The 11,809-nt window shown below is 47.8% G+C and overlaps 1 protein-coding gene across 1 annotated transcript in view; it reads right to left on the bottom strand.

The window, feature by feature from the left end:
- Positions 1 to 885: 885 nt before the first annotated feature.
- MAT1A (methionine adenosyltransferase 1A) overlaps positions 886 to 11,809 on the bottom strand; it is a 31,744-nt gene continuing 20,820 nt past the window's right edge. Inside the window, exons 5-9 of the mRNA XM_063133146.1 lie at positions 9,447 to 9,590; positions 8,240 to 8,458; positions 6,216 to 6,398; positions 5,124 to 5,257; positions 886 to 2,860 (exon numbers count right to left, since the gene is read on the bottom strand). Coding sequence (XP_062989216.1) covers positions 2,758 to 2,860; positions 5,124 to 5,257; positions 6,216 to 6,398; positions 8,240 to 8,458; positions 9,447 to 9,590 — 783 coding nt within the window. The 3' untranslated portion in view covers positions 886 to 2,757. The remainder of the gene's footprint in view (positions 2,861 to 5,123; positions 5,258 to 6,215; positions 6,399 to 8,239; positions 8,459 to 9,446; positions 9,591 to 11,809) is intronic.

Here is an 11,809-nt window from a genome sequence, read left to right as displayed (position 1 = left end):
AGGCCCTCCTGAATGGAGTAAAAAAACGGGATGGAAGAGAGGAACAGAAGAGACTGTGGCCAGATCTAAACTAAGCAGGATATAACACTTTGAAAACGGTATGCACAATGAGACCTGGGCCCAAACAGTTGTCAAAACCATTATAAACCATTATAAAGCAGTAGTGCAGATCCTGCCTGTGTCAGTTTAAGGCAGGCCTGGGCAACTTTTGCCCTTCCAAATGTTTTGGCCTACACTCCTCTCAACTGAATGGCCCATCACTCCTCTCAACTGAATATGCTGGCTGAGGATGCTGGGAATTGAAGTCGGACATATTTGGAGGGCACCAGGCTGGGGAAAGCTGCTGTAATAAAAGGAGGCAAAGACAGTGTTAAGAGGGAGGGCTGAGGGAACGGCCTTGTAGCAATTAACATCCCAAAACTTTCACCGCAGATAGGAGAACTAAGACATTCTCTTTGAATAACAATTGTGGTCAACTAAGGTACTTCAAAAGCTCCCCAATGCACAGTTTAATTCACTTCAGCGGGCAAACTTGGCGAAATGTCCATACGCTTGAATCAGTCCCCACTTTAAGAGCACCCTCTGCTACTGTGTTTAGAATAAAGTGCCTCACTTCCACCGCCTGTAAGCCTAGCTGCCTTGCTTTTAAGCCGCTGGTTCACCAGCAGTAGCGAATAAGACAAAATCCACCCGTGGTCAACTACCGAAGAACCTGGTAAATGAACTGTGGTCTTTACTGCCATCTACTGGAAGGTTCAGCCATTGCCTCCTCGTTGCCATCTCAGGAAATTCTTTCCAAAATTAAATGCCAGCTCTCTTCGCCCTGTTTGGTATCCCAAAGATAATGTTCCGACGCCTGTTATGAAATGTACATGATTTCCAAACTTATAACAACAAGGGGCAGAACACTTTAGTAAGTTTCTGTTGACATGCAAATGGCTGTTAAAATCACAGGGGAGAGGGAGGGAAAGCGTACATATGAAATGAACCACTGAAATCTATTATAAAGGCACTGAAATGGTTTTCAGTTTTCCTGGGTTGAAAAAACAGCATTGCTAGCAAACAGTGCTCACGATACTGAGATTGGACTCTGCTGAGGATACGTGCCAGCCAAAAGTTATTATTAATAATGTCTATAGCACCATCTGGTGTATGTGATGCTTTACATAGTAAAAGTAAAATGCTGAGATATGAGTCTGAAGAGCTGAGGCAGAGAAGTGCCATAACCTATTCCAGAGTGGATTTCTGCTACTTTTGGAGCTCAGGGAGAAAGAGAATTCTTTACGTGCGGTGTTATCTTTTTAAAAGAATGCATCTATGATGGGGGAAACTGTGCTTGCTAAGCCTCTCCTCGCAATGGAACCCTTAAAGGAAAAACTATAGACCTGGATCCTGATTGATTAGATCAAATTGATGTGGAATTCAATTCTACAACTACATTTCCCCTCCCCATATTTCTATGCCCTCTTGGGACCCTGATCCAGGCTCTCCGAATATATATTAAAAAACCCTTGCCTGTCTTGCCCTAGATGTTTGGCTACCTGAAGCACAGCCCAAGTGCCCCCTGGCCCTGCTGGGCCAACATTTAAAACGTTGTGCTGCATCACTCAGATGACTCTTGCCTTCATCAAACTGTCCCCCTCATGGTGCCACCTGAAGTTGGTCGCTTCACCCTGCTTCATGGAAAGAGCAGTTTAGTTTCTTTTTCTTTTTGATCTAGTGCGCCATCAACGCCCTGTCATTTGAGTCTTTTTGTTGTCAAACCACCCCTCTTACACTTGCCTCATTTTTCATCTACTACCTAGTCTTCCTCAACTCCTTGCCTTCAGCTACCTCGCCCACTGCATTTTCTCAGTCCTTGGCCTCCCCATTACCCCCTTCTTTTTTCCAATACCACACAGTCCACCATTCCCTACTAACCTTTTACTTCCCTCACTGGAGCTACATGGCTTCATTACCTCTACTGCTGACTGTTTCCCTCATCAACATTCCATGAAGTCACAGTAGCTCAGCCAATGGCAGAGGTGTGTGGCTTTGCAAGCAACAATTTGTGGTGGTGGTTGTTTTTAAAAAAATACTTTTTACATATATAGTATAGCCCTGCCTAGAATGGGCTCTAGCCACGTAACCGATATGTAAGCGTATAGATAGAAGGCACCAGACATGCACCCATCTAAAACGTTTTGTCGCAAGGCTGCTATAAAAAAAGAAAGTTGGAAACTCCCTCCAAAAAGTCAGATAGAGACAAAGCTGAAAAGTCTGACAAAACCTTTCGGATAAGATATGACCCAGGTATAGGTCAATTATCCTTCTCCACATCAAGAACCGGGCAAAAATTTGTAGTACCAACTCCAGGAAGGAGACTGGAACCCAGAATCTCTAATAGTCCAGGTGCAGTGAGTAAGATTATTGAAGCTGAGGGGATATTTTCTTCCCATGCAGAGGATATCAGAACGTAGAGCAGCTGGGTTGAAGGCAAAAAGCACTCCATGATTTCGTTGTGGGTCCAAGTCCTAAGTTGTATTTCTAAGTAGAACCAAATTTTTTTTATCAGCAATAGGAAAAATGAAGAATGGTATCCAATTGCACTTTTTATCTTCTGCATGTGCGTGGATGTGGGCGTGGGAATACAAAACGGTGGTAATTTCCACAGACAGATCTACCCCCATTTTCTCAGCTTAGACGGTAGTCAATGGAAGCACCCTTTGTAGTGGAATCCTTTTTCCCTTCAAGCTTAAGGGTTTGGCCCCAGAATGGTTAAAAGGCCAGTTTCTTGGGTATCTCCCAAGTGAATTCACTTCTTCCAAAGTGACCATAACAAGCAGTCTTCTGATAGATGGGCTTCTTCAAATTCAGATCCCTAATTATTTAACAAAGAGAAGAAGAAGAAGAAAAAGGGTTATTACTACTGTGAACATAAAACTATGACACACTGCTTTAGTTTTTCCTGCATGGAATGGAAGCTGTCTGAATAAGAAAAAGAAAACATAACAGCAGTTGTAAGGGACCGCTTTAAAAGCCCAGAATGCCTGTTTAGTGAGCGACTGGCCCCATATGTGTCCGAGAAAGCAGCTGTTATGAGTATGGTGATGAGGACAACTATTTGCATTAGCGTATTTACTGGGCACACCTAGTCCTGTTCAATTCACGGATCGTTCTAAGTTGGTTGCAGGAAAGTAGGAACCACAGGGGAAGGAACAACCTTCCCTTATGGTGGAAATGTCTGGAGCGTTATATCGTTTGGGCCAGTGAATCTGCTGGCCAGGCTCCTACTTGAAAAGGAAACCCTCCCACACTAGCAGAATTGTTGCAGCCCTTGTACATTTGTCCCCCAATATGAACACAGGTTTTAAAAAGTGGGATTGTCCAGCATTTGAAATTGAGCCTTTCTCCCCAGCCAGCAGAATTCTGCATGAGCTGCAGCTGATCTTCCAGCTCTGTTTTGAGCAAGAAACTGGAGGCCTCCCAGGCCAGATCTACACCAAGCAGAATATGACACTGGGAAAACGTTTTGAAAACTGTCTATGGGGTGTGTCCTGGGCCCCAACAGTTGTCACTACAGTTGTCACTACTGTGTCCTGGGCCCCAACAGTTGTCACTACTGTTATAAACCATTTTAAAGCAGTAGTGTAGATCCTGCCTACCGGACAACAGGTTGGCTCCAAATACATGATTATGGGAGGCTTGTAGGGGCGGCACGGTTCTGAGAAACGTCGCACACAGGGCAACGTAGCCTGCACAGATTGAAATCTGGCCTTGAGGTCAGAGCGTGCAATACGCAGTGCAATGTTGCACAAGACCCGGGCGCTCGTAGAAATCAGTATGCTGGATCAGCATTTCCTAGCAGCAGAATCACATTGCAAAATGGGATAGGGAAGGCTGTTACGTTGGCGTGATATGCCTGGCATTCGCATTGGACAGAATCTGGATCAAACCCAGCAAATTTTAGACTGGTTATTTTCGCTTCTCCTTGTGGGTGAAACTCTGCACCTACAAAGAGCAGCAATAGCATCTTCCTGGATGAGAAGAAATGGGGGTGGGCCACACAACATCTCCCCACTCGTTCCTGAAGGCAACCAGAATGGGAGAAGCCAAGAGCTTTGAAAATACATTCACTGTTTTCCTTTCCCAACATTTGAAATCCAGCAGTGGATATTATTGGCTGGTTATCTTTTTCATCAAGAGGACAGAAGCCGTTTATTCTAGGGATGTGCTCCGCTTCTCCTCGGACCGGAGAAGCAGGAGTGGATCGGGGGGCTTCACCTTCCGTTAAAGCGGAGGTGAAGAGGATTGAGGGAGCTGCGGAGTGTTGCGGAGCGGATCGAGGTGAAGGCGGATCCTTCGCCTCGATCCGGAGCTCCGCAAAAAAGGTAAGGGGGGTTTACTTGGCCCTGCCGCTATCGCTGCCACCCATGCGGCGACGGCGGCAGAGCCAGGTAAGGGGGCAAGGGGGAGGGGGGGTCTTACCTGTGTCCGTCCACGGTCCCGCGGCTGCTTCAACTGAGCCCGAGGACTCAAACAGGAAGACTAGGCCGCAACTGCCTAGGCTCCCTGCCTAGGGAGGGGGGGTTTACTCTGCGACGGCGGCCTAGTCTTTCTGGTTGAGTCCTCGGGCTCAGTTGAAGCAGCCGCAGGACCGTGGATGGATGCAGGTAAGGGAGAGGAGGGAGGGGAGTTTACCTGGCCCTGCTGCCGCCACTGCCCATGCAGCGACGGCAGCAGAACCAGGTAAGGGACCAAGGGGGAGGGGGTCTTACCTGTGTCCGTCCCGGTTCATCCCAGCTTCACTAGAGCCCGTGGCTCAACCAGGAAGTGTAGGCCGCAATCAGGGCCTACAGTTTCTGGTTGAGCCGCGGGCTCTAGTGAAGCTGGGATGGGCCGGGATGGACACAAGTAAGGGGGAGGAGGGAGGGGGGCCTAACCTGGCGCCACTCCCCGCCACTGTGAAGCTCCGATTCTGAGCCGGAGCTCCGCAGCGGAGCGGAGTGGCCCCCAGGCAGATCGAGGCAGGGCGGAGCGGGCCCGATCTACAATTTGCGGATCGGGCGCGAAGAGGATCGGGGGGTCCGTGCACACCCCTAGTTTATTCCCATTACATGGAAAAGCCCTTGTAAAGTGCTTACTTGACAATGGCTCCTGGTCGAAGGTCGAAATTCTGGTGGACGATGTTCAACAGCTCTTGCTCCGGTTTTGTGGAGGTACCATAAGTGAACAGTGAGATGGAGAGGGGCTCAGCCACGCCGATGGCATAGGCGACCTACGAGTGAAAAGGCGGCACCGTTACGCCTGGTTCACCCATGCGCTGTATACATCGTTGGATGACTGCAGCAACCAGTGAAGACTTGCTCAAGGGCAGGGGCTATGGCAAAGGACTAAACCATCTGTGAGGGTGGCAATTCCACACATTTAAGCACAGCACTGACTTAACTGGGTAGAAAGACGGGAAGATGGCAGACATGAGCGGAAGGGGGCTACCGCACACCGGTCCGACTGGTGGTGGGCTTCTCACTGTGGGCCCAGAGTGCTACATTAGATAGGCCTCTTGTATGATTCATCTTGGCTCTTACGTTCTTAATGTTTTTCAGGATCCAATTTTAAAAACAAAAGAGAGATGCATGGCTAAAGAGAGCTGAACCATCAGGATCTAGGACTGGTCCTCCCCCACCCTTATAAAGTTGTTGTAAGGATTGCTAAAATAATGTATGCAGCGTGTTTTGAACACAAAGCCAAGCCTCCCAAGTGGGAACCAGTCGTTGCTCCAGGTGAGAGCTACCTCACGCCTCCTTTCCCCTCTCCCCATAGTACCATCAAGTCATGTGACCTTGCTGTGCTGCATGTTCTCCTGCACTCTGCAAGGGACAGCCAAATCCACCACTGCTGCCATATGATTCATATCATGGTGGAGGTGGAGAAAGAAATGTGGGCCTGCTGATTTTAGTGGCAAGCACACGTCTGTCATGATGTCTATTACTACTACTACTACTTTTACATCCCACCGTTTTTCTTCTTGCAAAGAACCCAAGGCAGAACACACGCCTTCCTCTGCATTTTATCCTCACAACAACCCTGTGAGGTAGGTCAGTCTGAGAGGCAATGGCTCGGCCATGAGCTTCATGGCCGAGTGGGGACTAGGACCCAGATCTCCCAAGTCTCAGTCCAATGCTCTAACCACTACACCACACTGGATCTAGTTCCACTTTACAGTTACAACTTACCTGGACCAGCACACGACGGCACAGCCCTGCTTTCACCAAGGATTTGGCAACCCACCGGGCCGCGTAGGCTGCCGACCGATCCACTTTTGTGTAGTCTTTGCCGGAAAACGCTCCGCCTCCATGAGCTCCCCACCCACCATAAGTATCCACAATGATCTTCCGGCCTGTAACTCCAGCGTCACCCTGCAAGATTGTAATGGCAGACCATCACTTCAACGTTTTTCACGAGGCAGTCATTTGGGGAATGTGACCCGCCAAAAAAAGTATTTATTTATATAGTTACTAGCAATATTTATAGACCACTTCTCATCTGGTTTACAAAAGAATAAAAATAAACAAACAGAAACCACACACACACACACATATCATGAGGTTGGTTTAAAGATACCTCATAGCTGAGGGAAAACCAAAGTAAATGGATATGTTTTCAATAAATGCCTAAAACATGCCAGTGTTGAACATCATGATACGTGTGAACCTCAGAGGGGAGACCTTTCCACAGGGTGGGCACTATTGCAAGAAAGGCCCATTTCTGTGTGGCAGCCAAACAATAATCCATAGGCCTTGGCACAGACATGGGCCTCTCCTGAGGATCATAGTAGCCTGGGAAGTTGGTATAGGTGGAGACATCCCTTGAGATAACCTGAAATGGAAGCTATGAATCAAAAAGTCTCCTAAGGAAATTATCTGGGATGCCACAATGGATTTTCCATCCTTAGTGCCACTGGTACTTAACTCACATTTGGAACTGTGTGTTAAGAATCATGACAATTTATGCTTTAGGAAGGTTAATGATGTACAATCCTAAATAAGTAAACCTATTTGCAAATAATTCAAATTGAAATCAATAGGATTCGCTTTTGAGTTTGCAGGGTTAGGACAGAGAGATCAGCTAGCACATTTAAATGCATGTGCACACATACACACACACGCACACAGTTTTTGTAACAGAAGGTGCCCGATAATAAAGCACTAAACTCTGTCAAACATTTATAGATTTTTTAAAAACAACTCAGTAAAGTGAGATTAAGATATAAAATGATACCACTGCCGTAATAAAACAGCAGCCAGCAATCTTATACCCAAGAAACCTGACAAAACAGGAAGTTTTTGACAAGTCCCCTAAAGCTGCTTAATGAAGCAGCCTGATGAGCTTCTGGAGGGAAAGATGACTACAGCTTGGTGCCACCACTGAGAAGGCCAGATGGTGGCTAATTTCCACATGGACCTCCGAGGAGTGATAAACCCTCAGCAAAGCCTTCTGAGTTTATATAGGATAAATTCTTTATATAGGAGAAGTTCCATTGTGAGATCATTAGAGTGATGGATTTCAAACCATATTGGAGTTGGGGGATGCTGGAATTCCTCCAAAGCTCATCAGGAGTTCCTCACTGAGGCCGTAGCTAGACCTAAGGTTTATCCCAAGATCATCCTGGGTTCATCCCTGCCTGAGCGCTGGATGCCCTGTGTGTCACTTAGATGAACAGGTTTGACCCCAGGACAATCCTGGGACAAACCTTAGGTCAAGCTGTGGCCTGAGATGGGCAGTAATGGCAGAAGTCTCCCCACTACCAAATATCCTCCACAATAGTCAGAATGTTGGGTGTGCACACTACAGGAGACATTCTCAAGACACACAGAGAAACCATGACGGAATGTCAGTCTAGCCAAAACGGTTGCATCTGTGTCCCAGAACACTTCCCAGGATCCTTTGCAACACACACGGGTTCTGTGACAATTGTACAAGGATTTCTTGAAATCAGAAAGCTTGAAAACCAGTGCAGTTAAGGATAATCTTTACTTGTATATAATTTAGCATGTACCTTTGGCTGTGTTCCTTATTTCAAGGGGAAGTGTCCTACCAGTTTAAATTTGGGACGGCTAAATTTTTTAAAAAATCAAAGATACTGGTGTATCAGGTGAGGGTACTATTCATAGCATGAATGTGTGACTTCATTGGTTCTGGAATCAGAAGATGAGCATGGATAGACTTTCCCCCCAGCCTTAGAAAAGCAGGCAAGCACCTGGGGTCCTCCAATGACGAACCGGCCGCTGGGTTGAAGGTGATAAACAGTGCTGTCATCCAAGTATTCGGCTGGAACCACGGCCCTGATAACATGCTCGTGTAGGGCCTTGCGCATGGGCTCCAGAGAGATGGTTTCGTCGTGCTGCACAGAGATGACAATTGTGTGGACGCGCACTGGGATAACAGCGCCATCTTTCTGGATGTACTGTACTGTGATCTGAAAGCAAATGAAGAAAGGATGAATCATAAGGCGGTGGCAAAAGGCGGGGAGAAAGAAAACTTCACTTTCGATAAAGCCCTCCTAACACCTGCAAATAATTTGGATCCATTTTTTCATCCCCCTCGCCCATTTGAGATAAATGTTCCCATTTAACTTTGAACTCAGCCTTATGTTCAACGGCTATCCTGCCCCAAACTGCACTTGCACAAAATACTTCTGTCCAATTTGAGGTGATTTCTCCCATCCCACAATAGACCCCCTCCCATTCCTAACTGCACCTATTGAAGCAGTGACCCCTGTCCTTCATGTTACACCATTGAGGAGTATTCTCAAGCCCTTCCAGGTGCAAGTGGCACAGCGCCCCTCCAGTGGGAGTGGAAGGAATTTCCTTCCACTGATGGTTCTTGGTTTCCAAGCCATTGCGAAGAGAACCTATGATCAGAGAAATATTTGCTCAAAAGAACACCTCCAGCAAGCATGGGCAACTTGTGGTCCTCCACATGATATTGGACTGCAACTCCCATCATCCCTCACTATTGGCTATGTGGTAGAATACATCTGGATGGCCCCAGATTGGTAGAAGGCTGTGGTAGAGGGGTTATAGAGCCAAGCAATAGCACTTAGCAGTGAAAGCTGGTGGTTCTTATTTCAGAGGGGTGGTAAATCCACCTTGGGTTGTACTCAGAACCAGTTAGACCTTTAAATGAGCTATCCGTGTTTTGGAAATGCCTCTTTTTGGGGAGGAAATCATCAGATGGATAAACTTTGTATTGGAAAGCTCTTCAGTATTTTCTGATGGACATGTTATCTTAAATTATGTGCCTGCTTCTTGGGATGTAACACCTGGTCAGCGTAAATGACATCTCAACTCTACCATGTGAAAATGAAATTTCTCTAACCTGCCTCATGGGCCCCCAAGAGCAGTCGCATGAATTGGGCCCAGTGCTGAGGAGATAAGAGAAACGGGGTCAAACCCCAAATTTACCTGGGTTTTGGAGTCAGGCCTAAGCCAAGGGAGGACTCCGCTGCGCCTCAGCTCCGCCATTTTGGCATTCAGTTTGTGGGCAAGCATGACAGTCAGGGGCATGCACTCTTCCGTCTCATCAGTTGCATAGCCGAACATTAGGCCCTGCAGTGGGAGGGAAATTAGGTTACCCTTTTTCAGCAACTGGACCACCTCGCTTTTCCATCCACTCCACAGCCAAAATCGTTTCACTTTCTGGCTGATCAGACCATGCAACCCCCCACCTCAAACCACAACACTGGCTTCCCACCCTCTCCCTTCCTATCGCTCTTTTAAAACATCTCCCTGTATCCTGTCGTTCAGCACATATCCTGTCCCCATTAAATCCCTGCCTGTAGCCACTTCTTATGTCTACCAACCTCAGACAAGCAAAAGTCTCCTGGGGCCAATTTACATGAGAGTTTCTCCCGCAACCCCTTCATTGTAACGCCTGGCTCACTCGCTTGGGCACATAACACACTCACAAAGCCATTCCCCTCACACCATTTATGTCCTTATATCCCAGATTTCTTCAGACTATTTCTATCAGTTTTTCCTGTTTTGTGGTATGCATTCTTGTGTGCTAACCTCACAGTACTATAATTTATCCTGGTGGGAATGGCTTCAGCCTACAAAACTGGTTTAGCAACCTTTCTTCCTGACTTCACCTTTCTGTGTGTCTGCGTGTGTAGGGGGGCGGGCGGGCGGGCGGTGAGTCTGTGGGGAGGAAGTAGGGGGGATTCCTCAATTTGCTGACCTTCATAGATGGGGGATTACCATCAACCATTGAGTTTTTATTTGACGTTATTTGCATCTGTGAATAACACACGTTTCCTATTAAATGGTTCCTCCACAGGTATCGAGGTGCATTAAATTATGGTTTAATTTGGGGTGCTTGACCCTTGCCCCTCGTGGCTCATTACATCAAATAAGGAGGGGATCGCCGGCTGGGTCCAGGAGGTTGTAAATGCCTCCTTGAGAGAGGGAGTGGTGCTGGCCTCTTTAAAAGAGGCGGTAATTAGACCACTCCTGAAGAAGCCTAATCTGGACCCGGAAGATGTCAACAACTACAGGCCGGTGGCAAATATCCCTTTCCTGGGCAAGGTGCTTGAGCGGGTGGTTGCAGGACAACTCCAGGCACTCTTGAATGAAACGGATTATCTAGATCCATTACAATCGGGTTTCAGGCCTAGTTTTGGAATGGAAACTGCCTTGGTCGCCCTGTGGGATGACCTCTGTCGGGAGAGAGACGGGGGAGTGCGACCCTGTTGGTTCTCCTGGACCTCTCAGCGGCCTTCGATACCATTGACCATGGTATCCTTCTGGATAGGTTGTCTGAACTGGGAGTTGGAGGTACTGCATTGCAGTGGTTCCGCTCCTACTTGGATGGCCGATTCCAGAAGGTGGTGCTGGGGGATTATTGCTCTGTGCCGTGGCTCCTAAGCCATGGGGTTCCGCAGGGCTCTATTTTATCCCCTATGCTGTTTAACATATACATGAAGCCGCTGGGGGAGGTTATCCGGAGATGTGGACTGAGGTGTCATCAATATGCGGATGACACCCAGCTCTACCTTTCCTTTTCATCAAACCCAGGTGAGGCAGTGACTGTTCTGAACCAGTGCCTGGGCACGGTAATGGATTGGATGAGGGCTAACAAACTGAGACTCAATCCAGACAAGACGGAGGTATTGTTAGCGGGTGGTTCATTTGTCCGGCGAGGTGATGTCTGCCCTGTCCTGGACGGGGTTGCACTCTCCCTAAAGGATCGGGTCCGTAGTTTGGGGGTGCTCTTGGATCCAGAACTGTCACTTGAGGCACAGGTGAACTCAGTGGCAAAGAGCACCTTTTATCAGCTTAAGCTGATATACCAACTGCGCCCTTATCTGGACAGAGATAGCCTAGCTACAGTTATCCATGCTCTCATAACCTCTCGTTTGGATTACTGCAATGCGTTATACGTGGGGCTGCCTTTGAAAACGGTCCGGAAGCTTCAGCTGGTACAAAACAGAGCAGCCCGTTTACTAACAGGGACTGGCTGGCGAGATCACATTACGCCAGTCCTTTTACAACTTCATTGGCTGCCAGTCCAGGTCCGGGCCCGATTCAAAGTGCTGGTATTGACATTTAAAGCCCTAAACGGTTTGGGGCCAGGTTATTTGAAGGAACACCTCCTCCCATATGTACCTACCCGGACCTTAAGATCATCTACAGGGGCCCTTCTCCGTGAGCCCCTGCCAAAGGAAGTGAGGCAGGTGGCTACTAGGAGGAGGGCTTTCTCCGCTGTGGCACCCCGGTTGTGGAATGAGCTCTCCAGAGAGGTCCGCCTGGCACCTACACTGTACTCC

Source organism: Elgaria multicarinata, chromosome 8 (genome assembly GCF_023053635.1).
Source record: "Elgaria multicarinata webbii isolate HBS135686 ecotype San Diego chromosome 8, rElgMul1.1.pri, whole genome shotgun sequence".
NCBI lineage: Eukaryota > Metazoa > Chordata > Lepidosauria > Squamata > Anguidae > Elgaria > Elgaria multicarinata.
Note: the sequence above shows the minus strand (reverse complement) of the source record. Positions and strands in the feature narration are given on the sequence as shown.